At 42.0% G+C, this 25,658-nt stretch overlaps 1 protein-coding gene across 1 annotated transcript; it reads left to right on the top strand.

Moving 5' to 3' along the window:
• Positions 1 to 210: 210 nt before the first annotated feature.
• Positions 211 to 23,303, top strand: DUS1L (dihydrouridine synthase 1 like). The gene is given in 24 exon segments (XM_032211501.1): positions 211 to 274; positions 276 to 311; positions 313 to 351; positions 353 to 460; positions 1,045 to 1,064; positions 1,066 to 1,123; positions 1,125 to 1,152; positions 1,553 to 1,584; positions 1,586 to 1,604; positions 2,325 to 2,341; positions 2,343 to 2,400; positions 2,403 to 2,420; positions 2,423 to 2,436; positions 11,126 to 11,208; positions 11,825 to 11,928; positions 15,704 to 15,736; positions 15,739 to 15,847; positions 16,448 to 16,486; positions 16,488 to 16,542; positions 17,785 to 17,873; positions 18,588 to 18,754; positions 19,807 to 19,844; positions 21,899 to 21,974; positions 22,812 to 23,303. Coding segments are annotated over 24 exon segments (1,446 nt in total). The 5' UTR covers positions 211 to 217; the 3' UTR covers positions 22,961 to 23,303.
• Positions 23,304 to 25,658: the final 2,355 nt, after the last annotated feature.

The raw sequence follows: 25,658 nt of genomic DNA, 5'->3' as shown, positions 1-25,658 counted from the left end.
AACTCTTGATCTTTTTTCTTTTGAATGCTCAGTATTGATCAGTTGTGGACTGAATGTAGTGTTAAGAACACCACAAATAATAGATTGCAATAGTAAATGGGTACTATGTGAAAAAAACTAATATCAGTTATTGAATACAGTTAATGTATATTATAATTACTTTATAGATGAATAAGAGGATATTAATATTTACTGTTTATATTTCTTCAGTGAAAGTATGATGCCCAAATCCAAGGGCTTTGAATTTTGAAAAAAAACACTGAAAGAGGCCCGTTGTTGTGGTTGCTCCCATGGTGGATCAAAGCGAATTGGGCTTGGAGACTGTTAAGCCGCCGTCATGGGGCCCACCTACTGTTATACACCTATGCTGCATGCTCAGGTCTTTGTCAGAGATGCCAATTATCGTAAGGAAAACTTGTATTGTGAAGTGTGCCCTGAAGACAGACCTTTGATTGTACAGGTAATACTGCCAGATGATTTCAATGGGCTTTCATATCTTGTTGTGCAGTACATTTTTCTGCATTGTGTGACAATAAATATTCAGAAGAAGTAATAAAATAATGAATACACCCACTCAAGGACTAATTTCCATAATCCACATACATTTATTATAGTGATAAGAATTGTAATCTCACCATGTGTGATACAAGTATTAATAATGTTGGACTAAGACAAAGAAGACTTAGATTCAAGCCCATCCTCATTCACTCATGCTCATTAAATGATTTTGACCAGTCACACTCTCCCAGTCAACTTATTCAACATGGTGATAGTTGTGGAAAAAAGGAATGCTGTCATGATGAAACAAAAAGTTTTAAACTGGAAAGTTATAAACAAATCTTGTCAAGTAGTCACAACAACAACAACAATATTACTTAGATTGGGGAGGACAAGTATATAAAATATTTTGTCATACTTAATAAGACAATATAGAAGGCATTTCATAGCATAGTGACCTATTCTTTTCTAAATATCTTAAATGCTTTCAGTATTTTGATGTTAAAATAAGCTAGCTTACTGTTTGGTTTATATATCTCTTTACAGTTCTGTGCCAATGATCCAGAAGTTTTGTCGAGGCTGCCTGTTAGCTCAAGCTTACTGTGATGCAGTTGACCTGAATCTGGGGGTGTCCTCAGATGATTGCAAAAAGAGGTATGCCTAATTGGAATCTAAAGTAATTTAGGCCACAAAACTGCATTCATCGATACAGGACTAGCCTCCCTTGAAAAGGAATGATTAGTAAAGTGCCATCAAGTCCAGCCTAAATCCTTCTGACTACATAACCCAAAGGCTTGTAATTGTGAACTCTCTAGGAAAAGCCATCTTGTAGATTATCTTCTACTTCTTCTATGCTTGCCATGCGCAGTCTTTTTTCTAGTCTAATTTGTCATTTCTTTTCCCCCTAGAATTAATCTTTTATTTCTCCATATATTCTCCATCTTATTCCTTGAGCTTGAGGAGAGGAAAAAAACTGTCTACTGCTGGGCTATTTTGTGAATCTAACATTGGGCCAGTTCCTGTTAGGCTATAATTCTTTGAATTTTTCTTTTAGGTCACTATGGAGCATTTCTGCAAGAGGAGTGGGGACCTTCTCCAGAGAATGAGTAGTACTGAAAGTTCTTCAGCATTGGATGGGACAGGAGGAAAATAGAACCAAATGCATTAAATTTGTCCTTGGGGCTCCTGCGTAAAGATTTATTCATAACACTGCATCCATCCTATTGAATGACATAGCAAGCTATAAAACATAGATTACCATAGATGGTAACTGGTCTCTCTGTCTGGACAATGCAACTAAAAATAATTCTATGGGGTTTGCTGGATGCAGGGTAATTCCAGCAATCATTTAGGGTTAGGGTTAGGGTTAGCATTTGGACTCTATCCCCATGCTTCTAGCCGCATACAAAGTTGTGGATGTGCTGTCTTGCTAATTATTACTAGAAGAAGACGAAGACTACAGCTAATATAAAATAAAACAACTGACAGCTATTCCTAATTGCCCAGCGGAGGACAGAAGAGCCACTAAGTTGAAAAGGTGCAGTAGCCATATGGTAGGTCTTTGGCTCATATTTTTAAAGCACATTCAGGGCTTTCGGGTCACCTGACACAGCATTATCCATCCCTATACAGAGTATCCAAGAATCTTTTTGCAAATGTAGAATTGACACACAAAGACAATAGGAACTAGTAGGTTATGTATTGCAATAATGCAATGTACGCTATGCGGTTAATGTATGCAGAGTACCAGAAAATGGGATTGCAGTTATTTGTTCTCACTAGTAATGTAACCTCCGATTCAGCAAGTTTCTTTCTCTGTTTTCCAGTTGCATTGGCTAATGAAAAAGCTCTCTGTGCCTATTACGTGCAAAATCCGTGTTTTCCCAGAAATTAGTAAAACTGTGAATATGCTCAATTGCTGGAGAAGCTGGTTGTCAAGTAAGAAATTCATTACAGTCTGTTTTGACGTGTTAATTATATGTATATGTACATAGTATCATGCTATTCTCCTATGCGCTGCTTGGGATTCCAAGCATGGGTTAACTTTGTCCATTAGCCTTGAGACTGAGTTATGCAAATTGCTGGCCACACCTCCTCTGACTGGACTGGTTCAGTTTTTAACTCAGTCCAGCCTAAAGAGATGCAAAATTATTCTCTCTGGGTTACTAGACAAATTCATCATTATTATTATTCAGCGTGGATTCCCTTCACCAGCTTGAGCTCCTTTCGCGGAGCAGTAAATATCTCTACAAATAAGTTCGTTTTCCTCTTTGTTTGAAGTGGCAATTGATGTTAGCGTTCCCGGAGCCTTTGGGGCCAGGGAATCTCTTTATTGGAGGCGAGGGTGTGCCGTTGTTCGTTGGTCACCGCCTTCGTTTTGTCTTGCCGAGGGAGGCTGGGGATCGGTTTGCCACCCCGCAACCGCCCGCTCTTGCCGCTGTCCGTCGCCCCCCTCCTTCCCCCCAAGGTGTCTGGTGACACCATATGGCTGGGCTCCCTGTCTTACCTCGAACTCAAGAGCCTCTGGAAGTCGCTGGCAAGATACGAGGCAGGCTTTCTCCATTCTGGCAGCAGCCTTGTACCTCGCCGATTTGAATCTCCCACCCCCGCTGGTTGGTCGCGGGGGCCATTTTGTAGGCCCTTTTCGCGCTGACAAACAGTCTGGCTCGGCGTGGCTTCATTTTCCCACCCGCAGTGATGTAAAATCACCAGATTCATTGCTCCACAGAGGTTGGTTTGCCACCATTCTACTGTAGCACGAGTTTGATCTCTCACGGCCTCCAGCTTCGATTGCGATCAGCATTTGGTATTTCAGTGAACGTGAGCTTGAGCCTTTTCAACCTAGCTTACTTGACCGATTGTTCTATTACCGGGGGCAGCGCTGGGGTTCCACCTGTCCTCAGTTGTTCTCCGATGCCACTGGGGCCTCATCTAGAGTGGGTAGGACCACCACCAGGGCCGCCAGCCACAGATCCCGCGCCATCTCAGTGGCTCCTGCCAGGGCCGCTAAGTGCACCAGTAAGACCAAGAACGAGTCTAGGGATCCCTTAGCCCTCAGGCCACCTCCCATCCTGCTGCCTGAAGGGCCTTCTACCTCCGGCCTAACTGGAATTCAAGGTTGGTCCCCAGACCTCCCTCTCCCTCAGGATCTCACAACTGCAGGATCTGACTCAGGGCTCGTCTGATCCTTCTGAGCCCAACCCAGGCCCGGCCCCCTCCCTCCCGTTCAGGGGCCTCAGCCACTTTTACTCCCAACAGCTGTTGGCAGCAGACCAGAGGATACTTCAGAATTTGACCTCTCCCCTGGGCTCAGGGACATGATTGCCACTGCCATATCTAGGGGAGTGGATGCAGAATTACAGCCTAGGAGTCAACGCTCTAGGAATTTGATTTCTGCCAGAGATTTAGCCACCTCAGGCTGATCCCCCTTCTTCCTTGCCTTCCATCTACAGCGAGGGGTCTGTTTTAGAGGAGGAAGGTGAGATTTTGGATTTAGAGTTATCAGATGATGAAGGTCTGATTCAGGATAAAGTTCCTTTTTTGGGCCTCTTCAGACCAGCCCTATTTAAATCTCTACTTTATAAAGCCAAGGCCACCTCCAAATTGGGGGGAGCAGCTACCCAGGCCAGTACCGAGGTGGGCCTTGATCCAACGTAGCGCTTGTTCGCTGAACAAGTACAAGAACAAGAAGCTATTCCATCACCCAAATTGTTTCTGGACATAATCCAAAAACAGTGGTCCCAGCCTACCACAGTCTCGCCCCCTAGCGATGGTGATAGAAAGCTTTATGCTTCCACTCCGGAATTGGACACCATTTTGCCGTTTCCCACTGTTGACCCGCCGATAGCGGCCTTGGCTTCCCCGGCCCTCATTCCAACTGAGATTTCGGAGGGATTGAATGCTGAGGACCACAAGGCGGAGCTCGTTATTTGCAAAATGCACCAGGCGGCTGCCTGGGCATTGTGTGCCGCTACGGCAGCCTCGCTCTTCAATAGAACTTCCTTAGTTTGGTTAAGACAACTACAGGAGAGGTTAGGTCCAGAGGACTTGCGCCTTCATCAGGATGTAGTCAAACTGGTGGCGGCCTTAGAATTATCTTCGGATACCATGCTCAATGCGGCCAAGTTCGCGTCCCGAGCTGTGGCATTCAACATAACATTTCTGGCTACACCATTGGCAGGTGGACGTACGATCCAAATGGCGCCTTGCCTCCACCTCCTTCAAGGGCGGTTCCCTATTCGGAGCAGCGCTGGATCCTATACTGATTGAAACGAGGGACAAGCGAAAGATACTTCCTTCGACTGCTAGGCGCACGGATGGAGGCAACAACCGTATCCTCAAAGGCAGCCCGTTCGTATTGGGGAGTTGGAGTACTCCTCCCTCCCCTATGCCCCTCTATCTAATAGAATCCTATATCAGTCCCAGGACAGGTTTCAGGACAGAATCAATACTAGGGACAGAGGTAGATACCAGCCACCAACAGCAGGCCCAGGCTCGGTGGCCCTTTCGTGGCGCCAACAACCGGTCTTTAAGTAGGTACCGGTGAAGCAAGCTGAGTCTGAGTAAATTGGCACGTAAGCAATGGATATCATGTATAATTCAATCCCCTCCCTTGGCACCCCATTTCATAGTCCAATAATAATTCACCCAACCGTCAGGTGGGAAATGTCTTCAAAAAGCATCATCAGGGTGGAATGCTGACAGTTGGCCTTGGCGGGAAACTCCCTTCTTCCACATGCGCAGATAGATAGTCAGGACAGTTCCTAATAACAATACAGTACATAATGATTCCCCTCCCAAATACCATGCCCCCCCCGCCCCGTTTCAATGGCAGCCGAAAAGCAGCAGTGAAGCAGAGGCTGACACATATGTTGATACTCATCGACAATAGCAATAGCAATAGCAATAGCAGTAGACTTATATACCGCTTCATAGGCCTTTCAGGCCTCTCTAAGCGGTTTACAGAGAGTCAGCATATTGCCCCCAACAATCTGGGTCCTCATTTTACCCACCTCGGAAGGATGGAAGGCTGAGTCAACCCTGAGCCGGTGAGATTTGAACCGCTGACCTGCTGATCTAGCAGTAGCCTGCAGTGCTGCATTTAACCACTGCGCCACCTTGGCTCCAATGTGGCCTCCAAGGCGCATGTCAACTGCCAAGGGGGCACGAGGTCCAAATCCCTGATGACAGAAGCAGAACGTCTGCACCACTGGGCAGAAAACCATCTGTTGTCAATCCGAGCGGAACACATATCGGCCTCTGTGAACGTCCAAGCAGACTGGTTGAGCAGGGCCACGGTGGATCAAGTGGAGTGGTGCTTGCATCCAGCCCTGTTCCGAGAACTGTCCTGCCACTTTGGTCACCCGCAGGTGGACCTGTTTGCTCAACCCGACAACACACACCTGCCGCGATTTTACACCAGGTTCCAGGTACCAGGGGTGGAAGGCACCGACGCCCTCCGCAGCCCTTGGGCCTCCTTTATGCCTTTCTGCCTCTGCCAATTGTACTGCTGGTCATCCAGAAGATTCTGGCAGAATGGGTGGAAGTGCTGCTGGTCACACCAATGTGGTCACTGCGCCCCTGGTATGCAAACCTCATCCATCTGTCCATCTCACGTCCATGGAGAATTCTGGACAACCGGATATCCCTCTCGCAAGGAGCCCTTGTCCACCCTAATCCACGGCTGTTACAGTTAGCCGTGTGGCACGTGAGAGGGCGATCCTGAGTCAGCAGCATTTCTCTGATAAGGTCATCTCCATGATCCAGGCGGCTCGCCGCCCATCAACAACCCGCATCTACGAGGCTACCTGGCACACCTTCTGCAGATGGTGTCGAGCAACAGGTGCAGACCCAACCAGGGCAACCATAACGCAGGTATTGGACTTCCTACAGATGGGCATGGACAAAGGACTAACACCTACCCTCCACCGCCAAATTGTGGCTCTGTCTACTGTGATTGGCGGTGGGCAGGGCCACCCCCTATTTCAACCCCCAGGGGTGCGGGCCTTCCTGAAGGGAGCAGCGAACCTTAGTCCGCCTAGCGTTCATCGCTACCCCACCTGGGACCTCTCCCTAGTACTCAGTGCCCTTACGGTGGCTCCATTCGAGCCTATTCGGACCATCTCCCTCAGATTACTGACTCTTAAGACTATCTTTTTAGTAGCTATTACATCAACCAGGCATGTGTCTGAGTTGACGGTGCTCTCTGTCTGGGATGACGTCTGCATTTTCCATCCGAACAGGGTCATACTATGTTTGGACCCGACCTTTCTTCCAAAAGTCAACTCGTGGTTCCACAGGTCACAAGATATAACTCTCCCGGATTTCTGTCCACGGCCATCTCACCCCTGAGAATGGCGTTGGTATCATCTCGACGTTCGACGTTCACTTCGCCGCTATGTGCGACGCACGGCGTCATTCAGAAGGACGGAGACCCTGTTCGTGTCTAGGGGAGGCCCAGTTGTATCTGTCCGCCCCGTGCTAACTCAGTGAAGCAGTTGACGTGATGTGTCAGTGCCTGGAGGCTGTTAGGGTCTGGATGGGGGTAAACAAGCTTGCGCTCAATCCAGACAAGACCGAGTGGCTGGTGTGTTTCCCTCCCAAAAATTGGCTAAGTATTCCATCGCTCAGGCTGGGGGGTGAAATTCTACGCCCCTCAGACAGGGTTCGCAATTTGGGAGTCCTCCTGGATCCACAGCTGACCTTAGAACATCATTTGTCGGCTGTGACTAGGGGGGCATTTGCCCAGGTTCGCCTGGTGCACCAATTGCGTGAGGCACTCGCAACAGTCACTCATGCCCTTGTGACCTCAAGACTGGACTACTGCAATGCGCTCTACATGGGGCAGCCCTTGAAGAACATTCGGAGACTTCAGCTCGTCCAGAATGCAGCCGCGTGAGCGATCGTGGGTGCATCTCGGTACACCCACGTTACACCTATCCTCCGCGAGCTGCACTGGCTACCGATTGGTCTCTGGATACGCTTCAAGGTGCTAGTCGTCACTTATAAATTCCTTCATGGTATTGGACCTGGGTACTTGAGAGACCACCTGCTGCCAATTACCTCCCAAAGGCCCATTAGATCCACAGATTAGGCTCCCTCCGGTTCCATCTACTGGCCAATGTCATCTGGCTACTACCCGGAGGAGGGCCTTCTCTGTGGCTGCTCCGGCCCTTTGGAACGAACTCCCCGCAGAGATTCGGACCCTCACCTCTCTCCAGGCTTCCGCAAAGCCGTTAAAACCTGGCTGTGCCGGCAGGCCTGGGGTTGATGAGTTCCCTTCCCCCCTCGAATTGTGTGACTGTTGACTGTCTTTTTTAAATTCTCTTTGTACCTTGTTTGTTGTATTCCCTTCTTGTTTACCCCCCCCCCTTGGGTTTGTTCGCTGCCCTGAGTCCCTCCGGGAATAGGGCGGCATATGAATACAATAACCTTATGACCTTATAACCTTTCACAAACCTGCCATCATCGGCCAAAAGGCATCATGCATACCATCGGCCGCTGATTGACGGCGTGTATTGCCTTAGTCTACGACTGTCAGTCCCGACCGGTTTCCCAGTCGCATCACTCCCCATTCCCACCAAGAGTGCGGCCAGCCGGCGGCCTGGGCAATGCAGGTCTCGGTGGAGGACATATGCAGAGCAGCGACCTGGTCATCGCCGTCACCCTTTATCTGTCACTACAAGGTGGACGTTTATGCTCGGCTGAGGCATCATTTGGAGGGCGCGTGCTGCAAGGGTAGCTTCTTTGGCTACGGCACCAGACCAGCCTCAATCCCGCCCCTGAAGTCTATTACTTTGGCATGTCCCATGTTTGGATTCCCCAAGCAGTGCACAGGAGGAACTAACTGTTGACTTACCTGAACGGTCCTTCTATGTGCGCTGCGAGGGGAATCCAAAACCCCCCTCGGCTTCGGCTGTTCTGGGCCTGGACTTCCGTTTTTCCTATGACATTCTGACTTACCTTGACTTCTAGACTTATTTTGCTTCTCTCAAGCCGGCTGATCCTTCGTGCAAAACTGAACCAGTCCAGTCAGGAGGCGTGGCCAGCAATTTGCATAATTCAGTCTCAAGGCTAATGGACAAAGTTAACCCATGCTTGGATTCCCCTCGCAGCGCACATAGAAGGACTGTTCAGGTAAGTCAACGGTTGTTCTCTTCCAGCTTAACAGTTATGCAAAGTTCAGAAAAGCAGGAAGGAAAATGTAAACCAAGACATAAATCAAACATGAGAAAATGTTAATTTACACTGATACTGTTCATTCTACTTCTCCGCATTTTATCCTTGATATCCCCTGCATTCACCACATATGTGCATAGTTTTATACATTGCCTTTATTGATTTAATTTCTATCTTTTTGAGAATGACATAAAATTTATTCAACTGTTACTTTTCAGTTTTCTTCTAAGTTTGTTCACTTATATCTATTGGCTTGGCTATTTGATGTTCATTCTCTACACATGATCAAACCACATCAGCATATTTTTAAATACATACAATTACTCACTTTGGTCTTCAGATCACATCTATTAACCACTCATTAATTATTGACCACATCTGTTCTTATTTTACCACCCTTGCTTTTTAAGAAATCTTTTGCCCCCTGCATTTAACTTGTTTCCATGTTTTTCTTGACATAGCCATTTCTCATTTCTGTGCAGTGAAGTGGGCAAATGTGCTATTACTCATAGTCAATTTTGCTTGTTCCAACAAACATTTATTCCTACACCAGAAACATGGTCTGTCTGTCAGCATTTACATATTTTAACATTTCCTCTCCATTTTCTAAACCTTAGTAAACATTCTACCAAAGTATGCAAATTCTACTCCTTTTTTAATTGTTGTTTAGAAATTCCTTGCAGTTGTCCAGTCTGTTGGTTAAATGCAACTATCTTGGTCTGTGATTATTCCTCTTTACATTATAAAGTCAGTTAACATTTACCGCTAACATAACAATTATTTGGGTTCAGAGCCAACCATTCAGAATTACACTGTAATGCTTTACATGGCAGTGTATAGGCTCTGGGTTTGCAAGTCGCCCACAGTCATTTTGGTGGGATGTTACAGACCTTAGTCATACTTGTGCCATATGCAGCATTCTGCCTAGTTAATACCCTAGAAAGGTTAATACTGATCAATTTTGGCATTACAAATGCAATTAAAGCTCAGTTTTAGCTCAGGATAACTAATATGGCCAACATACTGCTGAACTCATTCCATTAACTAGGAGGTATTCGTAATATAATAGTACACAAGTCAAAATATTTAATATGGTTTGATGTCAGTAACAAGTTATTAATTGTCTTAGATAAAATAGACGTGGATGTTTCATGCTTCAATAAGCTTATTTAGTACTTGAGGAAAAATATTCAGATAGTCCTCACTTAACAACTTCCCTGTTTAGCCACCATTCAAAGTGATGAAGGAACTGAAAAAGTCACTTTATGACTGTTCCTTATACTTCTGACCATTACAGCATCCCGACCAGTGGTGGGTTACAACCGGTACACCCCTGTATGAGCGTACTGTTGCCTGCCAGGAGCACCAGGTACCATTCCAGTACAGTGTTCTGTACCCACCCACCTGCACTCCTTACTGGTATTTGATTTTTTCAGGGCTTCTGTGCATGTGAACGGAGCGTATAGCGCCTGCGCAATGCTCCACTGAGCAGCTGGAGCGTCACGTAGGTGTCGCAGGCGAGAAGTACACATGTGCATGTTACGCACGTTCATGTGAATGCCCGGCCCCGTTGCACCGTACCGGTTGCAAAAGGATTTGGAACCCACCACTGATCCCGACAGACATGTGATAGAGTTTCAAGCACTTCACAACTGGCAGGCATTTACAGTTGTTGCAGCATCTCATGGTCACATTTGCTATTTGTGCACTTCACAGTCAGCTTCTGTCAATGGAGAAGCTGGCAGTGAAATTACAAGCTGCAATCACATGACATCTTGCTTCATGACCATAGGCGATGTGTTTAATGACCACAGTGGAAGAGGTCATAAGTCCATTATGTTCACATGATGCATTGCTTAAATGTCACATTGCTTAGGGATGGAACCCCATTTGTGGTTGTTAAGCAAGGACTACCTGTGCAGCCAGTCCTCGACATACAATTGTTTGCTTAGCAACCATTTAAAGTTACAGTGGCACTGAAAAACATGACTTATGACCTGTTTTCACACTTATGACTATTGCAGCAGCATCATGGTCACATGACCATTGGCGATTGGTGTGTATTTTTGATAGTTGCATGTGATCACCATTTGTAACCTCCCCAGCTGGCTTTCAACAAGCAAGGTCAATGGGGAAAGCCAGAGTCACTTTATGACTGCATGATTCACTTAACAACTGAAGTGATTCGCTTAACAGCTGTGACAAAAAACTTATAAAATGGGGCATAACTCATTTAGCAACTGCCTTGTTTAGCAATAGACATGGTGGTCAGGTTCAATGGTGGTCCTAAGTTGAGGACTATCTGTAATGTCATCTGAAGAAATTGGAGGTGGAATTTGGAACTCCTGACTTTTTTTTAAAAAACCCAGCTAGCATTACAGAAAAATGAAATGTTTTCTAAGATTGTTTGTCTCATTCACACTGAAAGACAAATACAATTTTGTTGTAGCTTCTAACTGTCCATGGGCGCACTAAAGAACAGAAAGGACCTCTTGTTGGTGTGGCTTCCTGGGAGCACATACATGCTGTGAGGTAAATACCCATAGCTAACCTGAGGAAAGGACCCTGTACTTCTGAATGTATGTAGATTGATTCACTGCATTTGTATCTCATCTTTTAGATAATTACTGCCTCTCAAAGGGTGCACACGAAGTGAAGCAAAGAAATTGACTCTCTTTAAATTTACTTTCTGCAGAAGGCGAGACTTATTAGAGAAGCGGAATAGAGGGGCTAAGAAAGGCAGGAGATTAGTTTCTCACAGCTAGAATGAAATGAAATTGTGAGCCACTTACTGGCATTTAAGTTGATTTTCCTTTCCTGTTACTCTTTTTTGACTACCTGTTCTTGAACTATGACATCTTGACCAATGGGAAAGGCCAGAGGATTCTGCCCTTTAATTCTCTGAACACACATAATTATCAGTAGAACTTGAATATTTCATCTTGGAAGTAATATTGTATCTTGGAAGGGAGAGACAAGGTTCTTTCTTTTGGTCCTCAGTTCAGTGTAAGTTAGGAGGTTTTATTTCCTAGGCATTGAAAGCCTTCAATTTAGAGAAAATATTGTCTGGTGAGTCTAAGAGTTTGCTGCTCTTTGATTTTTGATTTCTATTTATGCATTATCTTTCCTTTTCCATTTGCTATCATAGAAAGGCTGTAAAAATCCCTGTTTTTGCAAATGGGAACATTCAATACCTCAAAGATGTGGAACGGTGTATTCAGAAGACAGGAGTTCAGGGCGTGATGAGCGCAGGTAGGAAAGAAAGAAACTCTTCAATCTCACTGTTGAGGTTAAATGATACAAATTACTCTTGCTCATCGTGTGGTTATCTAGTGTTTCTCTTGCTTTCATTATCCTTTAAAACAGTGATTTAAATCTTCCGAGCGGAGACCAGCGGGGCCAGATATGATAAACATAATCCTCTGTCAGGACTCCTGGTGTCTTTACAGACATACCTGTAGTGATGTAATACTCTTGCAACAATATTGAAGTGGGTGTCTCATTGCTATTCCAGTTGTTGTTTCTTCCAATCTGCTGTACAGACTTGGTGACACATCCAAACATTAATACTGATCATTGGAAAAATAGGATAGTTACTGTAGTGGATAACTCACACAAAGGGTACCAACAACTGAAGAGGACTCAAAATGATTAATTTCTAAAGCTAGCAGCTAATAGCAATAGCACTTAGACTTATATACTGCTTCATACTGCTTCATAGCCCTCTCTAAGTGGTTTACAGAGTCAGCTTATTGCCCCCAACAATCTGGGTCCTCATTTTACCCACCTCAGAAGGATGGAAGGCTGAGTCAACCTTGAGCTAGTGAGGATTAAGCTCCTGGCAGTCGTCAGAGACATTGGACTGGCATCCAGATGAATCAGGAAGAAGAGCTCCAAGGCCACATAGACTTAACATGGAATCTTGATGAAAGAATGCATATCAGTGGTGCTTCCTGGAGGTACGACCCTTCCAGTAGTAGCCAGGAATAGCGACCACTGTACCGGTTCTGTGGCTCGTTTGGCCAACCCACCCGCATTCCATTGCTGTTTATAATGTGACCGGCCAATTGCGCAAGCCTGCACAACCACTGCTGAGCAGTTGGGTGTCACAGGGCGGTGGCATGCCTATGCTTGCACAGTGCGCATGCCTGACTAGGATGCCCGGCCCCAAGCGCAGTGTACCAGCTGCGACAGAGTTCAGAACCCACCACTGATCCATATGTATTAAAAGGGAACCCATAATGAAAAAATAGCTTTTCTACTAATAACTCTAAGGGAGACATGGGTATAATTCATGGCGTGAAGACTTAATGGGTGCATCCTTTGGAATGCATAGTGCTTTAGTTTAAAAAGCAGAGGAGATCATTAATGTTGTACAACAAGGGGTTGGGTTTTTTTTAGCCGTTTGCAGGCTAAGGAACCTAATAGTTTTTTTAAAACTCCTGGACCCTCTGATTTGGTAAAGCTCCAGTGATAGAAATTGGGCTGGGTTCAAGTGGTCCTTCCCCCCCCCCCCCCCCCCGTTCAACCCCTTAGTCTTTGAAGGGAACGTATCATGTTCTTGGGTAGTCCTGGGTTCCATGGAGTACAGTTTGAAGACATCTGCCATACAAGATTTGAATGTCTGGCTATTATAACATGCTTATTGATTAGTTTATTTAAATATGAATTTGAGTTTGCATATAAAATCTATTGTTTTAGATGGAGAAACAAAAGATATGAAATACGGTACATATTAACACCTCTTAGCTTGCATTTGGATTCTGGAAGAGAAGTACTTTTCCTGAAATATTGGTGATTATCCAGGAGTGTGAAAATGGTTCATCCCAAAATAATTTGATCCCAAAATTTTGCAAAGTGTCCTGCTTTAAAGCAGTCAAGAGGTATTGAAATTTATGTATTTCATTTATTTATAAAATTTATGTGCCACTCATCCCACTATCGAGCAAATATGGGCGGCTAATGAGTATTTTGAACTTGAAATGCTTCCACAATGTGTGAAACAGCTCATTTTGCAAAACCCTTGCTTGAAAGCAGTTTAATATGAAACATTTCGTACACCCCTCCCTATTAATACTAATGAAAGTGATTGAAATCTTAATTTTGAAAAGTCAAGGTAGTCAACTAACTACGCTAACTCTGAAGTTCCATGAGAACATCAGATAAATAAGGCTTCACTAATTTCACAGAAGAGGTAAAATAATACCGTATATACTCGAGTATAAGCCGACCCGAATATAAGCCGAGGCACCTAATTTTACCCCAAAAAGCTGGAAAAGTTATTGACTCGAGTATAAGCCTAGGGTGGGAAATGCAGCAGCTATGGTAAATTTCAAAAATAAAAAATCGGTGTTATTTGAAACTCAAAGTTATGTTTATTCAAGGGACCCGCTTAATTAAAGTGTTCTATAATATCAGTATGACTTATAATACTGCAAGTCTGCAATATTAAAATACTTGTATAGGGGATCCCCGGGATCCCCCGAAGAGATCAAATCACAACCAGTATGCCACCTTCTTGGTATATTGTTTTTATTTTCACTGAGTTTTTAAAAATGAGCATTATTTCATCCTTTTTTTCTTTATGTTTGATTGGTATCTGCAATTTGTGTTAATTCTTTTCATACATATAATATAAATGAAAAACCCAGCTCTCTTAAAAAATATTTTAAGTTCTTTCTGGTGCTCCCTTTTAGAATTGGCCAACTAATATTTCTGTTCACCCAACTAATGTCAGGCAGAGTTAACTGAAAAAGTAATTTTTCATGAAAGGACATTTTCCTAGGATTTTAATTGTTCTTACTGTCAGATTTCTCGTTATTTCCAGCTTGAGTCTCCTTCTGACAAGTTTCCATTGCTTCTTGTCCTGTCCTCAGGTGCTATTGCTGCCGCCGCCTCCTCCTCCTCCAACAGCACCAGCACATTTGCTGCCCAGCGCTGCGGCTGAGGTGAAGCCGCCAAAGCTCCCGCTGGCGCCCCCGCAGCGTTGGGCGGATATCCGGCAGTGCTGTTGGAGGAGGAGGAGGCGAACCAGCCTGCCATCGCCGGCCACCGCTAGCCCCGCCGCTCTTCCCACCCCCTTCCAAGCCCCACAGTCCAGCGGATGGAGCAGAAGCAGTCGGGGGCTTCGCTGCTGCTCCCCGCATTGCTGCACGGGGATCCCTTGGAGAGGGATTTCAGCCTGCCATCGCCCAGCCACCGCTAGCCCCGCCGCTCTCTCCCACCCCCTTCCAAGCCCACAGCCAGCGGATGGCCTGGCGAGGCAGGCTGGTTCGCCTCCTCCCCTCAACAGGCAACAGCACTGCCGGATCCAGTTGTCTGACTCGAGTATAAGCCGAGGCGGCTTTTTTCAGCCCAAAAGTGGGCTGAAAAACTCGGCTTATACTCGCGTATATACGGTAGATTAAAACAACTCTGTTGTTCTGAATAGCAAGAAAGGATTTTAATTCCATGCTGCAAAATATGAAAGAATGAGCAACTACAGTTAGCCCTTCTCAATCATCATTGGCACTGGCAACTCCATTACTAGGCAAGGCAGTTTTAACATGAAACATCACCTAACAATGCCCAACTTACCTCATCGGCTGCGGTGTGGGAGTAACCATGCATGTTATAAGCATGACATGACAGTAGCACAATTTACAACTTCCTGCTGGCTTTCACATTGATTTGCTGGTTTGGAAGCCGTTTATGGAGTTCATACATGGCACTCGTGATGCTGCCATCATTGTAACTGCTTGCTAGTTGTCAAGGTCCCCAACTTTGAGCAGTAGCTGGATGAACAGTCAGTAAATGAGGACTATCTGTAATTTAGTCACAAATTTGGGTTTCCAGTGTGTGATTGCAGAGGCACCGAGAATATGGAATATTTTGGAATATGGAATATAGTTTGGAAGCAAGAGAAGAAGTGCTTAACTTGCTCTCCAACTCCCAGCAGCACCAGCTAATTCCCATTGGGAATCCTTCATTCTCTATCAGTTAAGGCAAACTGCTTACCTTTTTTTTTTTTTGGATTTTCTTCTTTTAGAGGGCAATCTTCATAATCCTGCTTTATTTGAAGGAGAAATCCTGTCGTCTGGGAGGTGGCTGAGGAATACCTAGAAATAGTACAGCAATATCCTTGCCCGTTGTCCTATGTCAGAGCTCATCTCTTCAAACTTTGGCATCACACGTGAGTGCTTCTGTCCCAAAGGTGCTTTTTTTCAGGAGGCACTGGACTTTCTTGTTTTTTTTCCTTTGAAAATGTTTAGCCTCTCATCTAAGAAGCTTCTTCAGCTCTGACAGGATAGTGCAGATGGAAAGATTTATATTCCTTGCAGACAGCTAGTCATTTGCATCCTTTTAGAGGATCATTGAAGGATTTGGAAGTTAATTTGTGTCTTCAGGGTCACTGAGTGCTCCTGGGTCCTGTAATCTGCAATTCCTCCCCCCCCCCCAAAAAAAAATCCATTCCTACTCCCACATCATTCAAAGGATGTCATCCCAAATTGGATAGCTAAATGTTTGTAGAGATTCTCAGTCATCCAAGTCATAGTTGTTCCAAAGGTTGCTTTTTTAGGAGGCAAGTCCAGTTGCCTCCTGAAAAAGCACCTTTGGGACAACTGTGACCTGGATGACTGAGAATCTCTACAGACTTTGAGTGATCTCTGCTGTTCCACCCCTGTTAGTGTAAGGAGCTGAATCTCATGGCAGTGGAGAATGAAGCTGTACATCTCGTCTGCTAAGATTACCCTGAAATCTCCTCTTCATCACTTGTGTTGGTTTCCCTCAGGTTGCAGGTTCACCAGAAGCTACGTGATGAATTAGCAAAGTGAAACACTGGAAGGACTCGTGGCTGTTAACAGGAAGCTGAAGTTGCATTGCCAGGTACCAGCTGATCTTTGGGTGTTGCAGTAGCCCTGAATTTTTCATGAAGAAAGCTTGGTATTGTAAGGACCTCTCTTTGTCAAACCAAGATGAGCTGATGTCTCTTAACAACTTCTTATTACTGACAGTGTAATGATTGCAGCAGATTTTAGCCAGTTTGCTTTATTTCTTCCTTCCTATTGCTCCTGGCTCCATTCAGGCCCACTGGGTTTCTTAAAAATAGAGGTAGAAGTAGGTGGGTTAGGTGTTGTCTGCTTGGGGACTTACTAAAAACAGAAAAGGAAGTCAACAAAGGAAAGAGGTCCCTGCCACTGCTAGTGTTGCTAGGGCTAAGGGGCAGACAGAAAGTTTGGCGTGGGCAGGGGTTTGCAGTAGGGAGTTGGAATAGATTTGTTTTGGTGTCTTTGTGTGAGCAGGGGTAAAGGAATTTGTAAGAAAGAGTAAGAGCTGGGAGTTGATTCTTAGAGTAACAGCATTTGTGAGTAAGGCTAATGAAGAGTAGGAAAAAGAGGCAGGGTGAATGACTGGTGGGACAACTTCTGCTAAATGGCTGGCTTGCCTTCTGCAATGAGGGCTGCTATTCCAGCATGCTGCTGTTTCTCAAAATTCCCTATCCAAGAAGGTGAACAATACTTGATCTAAATTACACTAACCTTCAGGATTATCCACTTAGGGTTACGTTCATTGAAGGCATTTGAAGTTTCTTCATCCTCCAAAGGAAACACAATCCTGGGAACAGTCATGACTACATCAAAGAGTTGCACACAAATGCACGTTTATTGGAATCAAATCCAAAGCAATACACAAGCATACTATTTCCACACTCCATTTTCTAGTTTCACCGAATGGCTTAATACCGGAGTCCCCAAACCCACTACTGGGTCTTGAGCCATTTGGAGTCAGACAGTGGAACGGGTGGGTGAGCACGCATGTGCAAATCCACTTGCATCAGCAGCGGGTGAGCATATGCGCATGCACCATTTACGCAAGCAGCAGGCGCGTTTGCCCAACGTTCACTTAAATGGAGCTGCATGTGCGCACTTGCCTGCCTCTCACCCAGAACCATCCCCTCTACACCTCCCCCTGCCAGTCCACAAAGCCGGAAAGTTGGGGGACACTGGCTTAATATATTCTCTTGTATTGGTTTTATGCATTGTTTTTATTTTCATTTCTACTCTATCAGGCTAGGGTGGTTCTTCCCTATAAAAATTGAATTTGTCATTTCTTCTGCTCTAAATGTAGGAAGAAATAGCGCATTTGAAGGAAGAAGAGAAGCCAAAGGGAGGATTACCTTTCTTTCATTGGATTTGTCAGCCATACCTAAGACCAGGGTGAGTGCTGATAATGCATTGTTAATTTGACAGATTGATTTGTGCAACATATGCCCTTTATCAAAGTAATCCTGAAGGTGAGGGAATATAGTACTGGAATGATAGCTTAAGAAGCCTGTCCATGGCAGTCTGAGTTTTTTTCACTCTGCCATGTAACAAGAGCTGAAATGATAATTGCAACAAGTGATTCTTTTCCGCCGAATAGCCATCCTTGTGTGTATTGAGGTGTACATGTATGTTACTCCTTGGGGTCCCAGCATTTTCCTCTAGGCTTGTCCCACTCTAACGCAAGAGAGGAGAGTATTACTACTCACATTTAGTGGAATTGTTTTATGCAGCGTAGCTACTTGGAAATAATATAAATTGATGTCCTCAACTTTCTTTGTTAATTAGAGCAGTACAGAGGAGCATTGTGAGCCACAACATTTTTGAAAGAGTTGATGTTGAAGTGAATTTTTTAAAAAAAATATTTGGTATACCCTTCCTGGAGAGTATTTTTTAAAATCTCTGTTTATGTAACCATTTATAACTGATTTTTGTCAGTGTTCATCCGGTTAGTCTTCTCTCCCATGACCTCATATCTCTTCTACAATGGAACAAAGATCGCAGGAGAACATGTTTAAGAAGCTTCTGTAGGGTCCTAAATTGGTGGTATTAGCAAAGTAAGTAATTGTTGCCCTGCATTTTAGATGTTTTCATATTCAACCTTCACAGGCCTAAGGAAACGTGCAACAAAAATGCTGCATCTGGCATAGAAGGAACTACTCGGGGGAAACGAGCTCTGGAGGATGAAGAAGATGGAAACTCTGATTCTCTTTCAAAAAACAAACAAAAGAAGAAGTTAAGGAATCCCAACAAAAGCTTTGATCCCTCATTAAAACGTAAGTTATAAAGCTGTATATAATGCAGTTGATGGGTATAACTATAGTAAAAATGGAAGCATCAGGCATTTATGTTTCTAAAATATCTCTTTTCAAGCATAGGGAACAGAATTTCTCAAAATTTCTGCAACAACAGGTCACCAAATAAACATTTGGAAAATGTGCAATTAAACAAATAGTCCCTCTTTGTATTTAAGTGCATGGCAAGAGTAGATGGAGGGACAGGGATTTCTTAGCATCAGGTTGGACAATAAAGGAATATTAAAAATAGATAAGCATAAAATCAGCTTTCAACTCAGAGATGTAAAAAGATCTTTAAAATATGTTGTTTGTTATTTAAAATAATTCAGTGCATTCTGCTTTTTATGGTTAACCCTTCATCAACAATATACTGAGCACCAATTATACAACTTTTACAATTTCTCCGTCCACTTACCAATATTTTTTTCTTTTTTAAAATGCTTGTTTGTTTTTTAATGTTTAAATAAAAATACATGCTACCATGCTAAGGGAGTAATTGCATCACACATTTTGATATTCCTGAAGTACTGAGACAACAAAAGCACTGAGCATGTTCTATCAGTGGATACTCTGTTGGTTGTGGAATATTTTTAACTGTTGTTCAAAGTCTCTATAAGAACAGTTTTAACTGACAAATGTAATACTTAGTTGTCTTGTTCTCTATATTTTATTTCCTCTTCAATAAATCTGTTACGTCTTTTAGCTAATAGTGGAACATTTAATTTCAAAAGCTATTTGAGGCAACATCTTAATTAGGCCAGCTGAATATTGCAAAAGAGTTGCAAGCAGAAATACTATCCCACTCTTTTGTAACTTTGTTAGCCTTTTAAAGGTGTTGCCTTCAATGGGTATTATATTTTTTCCATCACTAGCATCTCTTCCTAGTTTTTTATTTAAATTAGGGTACTTTAAAAATATATTTTAAACTATTTTTTCCACAATTGTTTTTAAATTCAAGAGATAGAAATTGTCACTTTCTAGGAGAAATGGTTTAAATAATCTGAAAACTAATTCATTTTTCCTTGTTTCAGCTAAATATGCAAAGTGTGATCAGTGCGGAAATCCAAAGGTGAATCTTTAAATATTTCATTAATGCGCTAATCGTTACAACCTGGAGTGGAATGATAAATGCTTAAAAATGTTGTGTGTTGAGCCAAGGGACCTGCTGCAACATAGTTTCAATAATATTCCTCCCAGTAAAATTGCAGTCCAGGACAAATCCTAAAAATTTAAATGATTGAATCCTCTAGTCTTTAAAATAAAGTGATAAGCACTATGTTAATAAGAAATTAATTATCATGTCTTTGGTATAGGCTTAAATGCTGTATGATGCTTGCTTGGAAAGGTAGGCCAAAAACGCACTGTATCAAAGTCAGACTTCTGCTGGTTTCATGAACACAATTGTACAGCTGTCTTAGAAGCCATACAGCATATCCTAGTCTAACCTACAGCCCTGTTATTTTCTAGAAGATTCCCATGCAAGTATGAACTGGGTCTGACCCTGCTTGGCAAAATCAGTTTAGTCCAATGAAATATCACTTAGAACAAGCAAATTTTACTAAATTATCTGGAAATGTACTGCCACCTACAGGAAGCACTTTATATCACTTCTCTTAATTTAAAAAATCTTCACTCCCAAAGCATAGTACAGCCGGTCTTCACGTACCAATTGCCTCATTTATTAATAGTTGAAGTTGCAACAGTGTAAAAAAAATGCTTTTGCAACCAATCTTTGCATTTATAACTGATGCAATATCCTACAATCATATCATCACCAACTCTGTGCTTCACTGGCTTGGCAACAAACAGAGTTAATACAGAAGGCAAACATAAAATATGTTAGTTACGTGATGTTTCACTTAACTGTGGTGGTTTGCTTAACTACCAAAGGGGTAGTGAGGTCATAAGACTGTAATGGTCACATGATTTTCGCTTAGCAATTGCAGCACTTAGTAATGGAGTTGCTGGTCCCAATTGTGGTTGCTAAACAAGTATTACCTGTAAAGAGAAGCATAATGCTGTCCAAATCTATGATGGATTCTTTAAAATTTTCTGTATAGAAGCAATAGATAGACTAAACAAGAAGGAATAGATTTATATCCATAAGGAAGTTGACTCATAAACCATCTGCTGTGATTGTAGTGAAAAATCAACTATTGGCTCTTGCTCTCTTTTCCCAAAGACAATTATAGACAAATAATATAATGACATCAACATCTGCTCAAGAAAAATATGGCATTTATTACTGATGTGGTGGATTCATAACTCCCTAAACATTTGAGTTTGTTGTGCTTTTGGCTTGTGTATGTGTATATTTTATTGGTCAGTGGACCTAATAGATTTTACTTCCACCAGATTATAAAAATTATTCTAAAAATTATTCTAAATCTAACCCCATCTTCTGAAATACAAACATATCAGCAACTCTTTTCAGATGATGGAACATTAGCTGTTTTCATCTTGGGAAAACTTGAGATCATCAGGATAATCCATAACCTGCAGTGTTTCTTGACACTAGTCTGTTGGGGAGGAGAAGGGGGGGGGGGCAGAGTTCATGTATTAAGGTTATTTTTCAGTAGGATGTTTCTCCCAATGTAGGTATGGTAATTTGTCTGCACCATAAAGTTAGTATTATAATCTTTAGTCCACACCTGTACAGTTTGGGAGTAGATGGCTATTTTGTCCAAATACTTAGATGGGTGGGAAGTGTTGGCAAGAGTCAATGTTTTAATGATAGTGATGTGATTTGCTACAGTGCGTAAGGCTTACCTAGATTCTTCTAAAATTGATGTGTCCACTTTGTCACGGTTCTAGATCTTTAAATAAATCTGCATGACACAGACACATTTTAAAAGGTTTCAGCAAAGCCTGGGAGGCTTTAAATAGATGGGTATCTCTCTTGTAAATCTTGCCCATTTTTCCTGGATTAGCAGTGAATCCTATTAAAGGGAGGGTGAATTATTTTTTTCTTATGAAATGGCAGTCTATTAAGAATTTCTCTGTGTGTGTGTTTTTAGATTCGTTTCACACTTTAGTTCAGGGACTACATAGAACTTTAACTACCCCCACATACTGGCAATGTGATATCATATGAAAACTGAACTAATTTGCATCTCTTCCTAGGGTAATAAGTGTGTATTTAATCTGTGTCGAGGCTGCTGTAAGAAAAGAGCTTTCAGAGAGACAGCAGATTGTCCTGGTGAGTGCCTATGTAACCAAAACTCAGTTTTTCAAAATAAAAAAGTACTTCTAAAGGGAGAAATTTTAAAGTCAGTGGCATGATTTTAGACTTGAAAACATACAGCTTACACTTCAAATACTATTTATCCCAAAGCCAAATCAAAAATATTTCCTGAAAATAACATGCTTAATTTAATACAATCAAAGCAGATTTTCTTACTTCTTTATCAAAAGAAAAAAAAGGTCACATCCAAATTATGGTATGACAGTGATACCCTTTATTCCCCAAATAGCCCTAGAATGTATTAATAACCACAGTCAGCTAAGCTATTGTCCTGTATATAAAATTAGTTTCAAAATAATTCTCTCTCTTGAAATACTAATTACTATCATACTCTTGTGGTTTTATTTCAGCTGATGTATTTGATTTAGGAGCTAAATTGTAGGATTTAAAAAAAAAATAATTATGAAATTTGAAAGCACACTACTTTTAATACAAAAGTGACATTCTTTAATCAAGTCACACAAAAATAACTCACAGAATCAGATCAGCTAGTGATCATGAATAAATATTTCTGTAACTTTTATAGAGAATTCTTTCTGTCATAAAGATATAAAATTACTGAGGTTTTTTTACTTTCCCTTTAAATAATCACCTTCTGCGCAGTGGTTTTTAAAAATTAATGTCTATCCCATTTCAGCCATTTAATCATAGTAATAGTGCCATTTGTATTTGGGGTCATTTTACTTTTCTGCTCAATGCAGCAACCTTCTGAATGGAATCTTTTCCATTTCTTATTCTTCAACTGCCAGCCACCCAGAATGTATTTTCTTTTTATTTTTTTTTATTTTTTAGGTCACGGTCTGCTTTTTAAAACCAAACATGAAAAGTCTATTTTGTGGAAAGATGGCCAATCCCACATAGAAAATATAAAGCGGACGGCACAGCAAGGCGAGGTGGAGGAAGCGATGTTGCTTAAAGAAGCTATCAGTGGTGTGGCATGAAACCTTGGAAAGCCCTCCTGGATCTTCTGACTGTCCTCCCTCCTCCCGCCCTGGGCCAAAGAAACCTCTGCTTCCAGAACACAGCTGTTGACACCACAAGGCCTGTTTTAAAATTAATGACAAATTTTACTTAAGAAAAAGTTACTTTCTCAGGGAAATGTCCTGCAATGGAAATAAAAGGATGCAATTAAAGTTTTCACGCTGTGTTGAAAAGACTTCAAAGACTGAACCAGAAGTACTGGCCTTACAATGCTGCATTGGAGACATCTTTAAAGACATGACCTGCCTGTTTTAAACTTTATGTATGGTTTTAAAATTGGCAAATAAACCTTTTATAAAAGTAGTTTTTTGGACTATTATAACTAAAATACAATTAAGGCACAGTATGTATGAACTCTAAATTAAAAAAATTAAAGATTTGTTTGAAGCTGGCATTGGGCACAGGCAAGATGATGTGTGTAAAAGGACCGAAAAACTCAAGAAAGGCATAATTATCAGGACAATGGACTATTGGATTTAGATTTTTATGTTTATAGCTTAATGAAAATAGTGTCTGCAACTACGCCTTTGTTGGAAATCTGCAAATCAACAAGTCAAATGATGCCAAAAATGAAAGCAGCACACTTATGTGTTTCATGTTGATTTTGAACAGTGAAAAGACAATGGTTCTACTACTGGCACAGAGGTGGGTAGTTATCAATGGCTCCTGACCTAACTTGGTACTGCTGTTAGCCTGATTTCCAACTTCTCTTTTAAGAGCCTGTAATGATAGCTAGTTGTTCTTACTTTGCAAGCTGTTAGTCCAGAGAGAAAATGGGAATTTCCACTGAAGTCTAGCTTTGGTCTTAGCTTACTTGCCCAACCTTGAATATCTCTGGTGGATTAGCCCTTAAGAGATGTGGCCCTAATAGGATAAAGGGTTACTCACCTCAGTGATGAATGGTATATTAGAACAGGTTATATGCATCATAAAGGACATTGACTAAGCATAAGCCCATTCTTTAATAACTTACTTGGGAAAGTTATTTGGGCCACTTACTAATCTTTTCCAAAGGAGGCATAAAAGAAATAGATTTTATTCTAAAACAGCTACACTAAAAATACAAAGTTATTTGCTTTCAAGAGAGACCCAGGTTTTGAGTATTCTGTGGGTTTGTCTGCATAACAACCCATGAATATTGACATGTTTGTGAACAAATATTGCTGAAAGAATAATTCTCATTATAAAAATCCACACCCTCCACTCTGGATATCAGATAGGTCATTAGGACAAATTACAGTGCTTACTCTTATCAGACTATGGTGATTCTTAGAAATAAATGCCACTAAATTAAATGGATGACCAAGTAAATGTTATTAGAAACTCTTAAATATTTGGGCACTTGAAGAACCAGAAATAATTCACAGTAAAAATATCTTGTTACTATATTGTGATCCAGAAAGATTTTCTTCTAACAGCTTCATAAATTATCTTAGAGTAAGTGTGACCTGGGTTGCATGCTGTTTACTTAGCCAAGAGCAGCCCTTGACCTGACTTGGCCTCTCAGGAGAATGTTGCAAAATACAGCAGGTGGAACTAGCTATATTTTCTTTCTGTGTAAACAAATTAAATGCAAATACAATATTACTACTATCCAGTCATTAATTTAAATATTTTATCCTTTAGTTTTAATCAAAATTACAATTGGATGGCACTGTTTGGAATCCTTGGTGGGATAAACTTAGATTCTCAAGAGCTTCAGATTGTGCCACTTGAGAACACATGCAAGTACAGTAGGTATATGGTGATTTCTCTTCAGATTTCCATTCAGCCTCAGAAATATTGTCGCATGTGGAAAAAGCCTCTCTTGCCTCTTCCACTACAATGCATTTGTTTCCCATATGTTGAGAGAACACTAGAAAAGTTTTTTGTCACAGTTATTTTAGGAATTATGATTACAATCCATAACTTCTGATGGTTTTCGTCTTCCTTCATATTGTTCTGCAACTTTTTGCTCCCATTTGGGTAAAGTTAGAGAATGCTGTGAAAGCAAATGCAACCATACTAAAAGTTGTAGTTGACAACAAATCTAGTTTGGTTATTCAGAAAGATTGTGCATCCATATGCAATTTATTATACAACAATATATTGCTTTAGTAACCTTTCAATCAGGTTTTCTAACAATACTCACTCACACACACATTTTGTCCATTTTCCTGCCGATATGCCAAGTTAATATTTTGTAATGAGAAAATCCCAATATCTCATACGTAGGCCTCCAGTGAGTGATGGCATCAAGAGGGAAGAGATGAGATGTGTGTCGTGTTGTTATACAAACCCTGTGACTAAATGCAGTTAAATTTGGGATGAAAAAAAGCAGCGTTTGCAAAATGGCATCATTGCAGCTTAGTGATAAATGGCTATGATCTCAAGCGTCATTTGCCATTTCTTCTGAAATGCAGCTATTTTAAACCACACTGGGGCATAAGGGTGAGGCCTTAACAGATTAACAGAGTTGGAAGGACCTTGTAGGTCATCTAGTTCAACTTCAATCCAGGCAGGAGACGCTACACCATTTCTGACAGATGGCAGTCCAGAGTCTTCTTGAAAGCTTCCAGTGATGAAGCCCTTAAAACTTCCGAAGGCAAGATGATTGTTGATCAAGGCCATTGGTTGATTGTTCTGTCAGAACATTTCTCATTTCCAGGTTGAATCTCT

The sequence above is a fragment of the Thamnophis elegans genome, chromosome 2 (assembly GCF_009769535.1).
Source record: "Thamnophis elegans isolate rThaEle1 chromosome 2, rThaEle1.pri, whole genome shotgun sequence".
Lineage (NCBI taxonomy): Eukaryota > Metazoa > Chordata > Lepidosauria > Squamata > Colubridae > Thamnophis > Thamnophis elegans.
The sequence above is the reverse complement of the archived record's forward strand: the minus strand, read 5'-3'. Positions and strand labels throughout refer to the sequence as shown.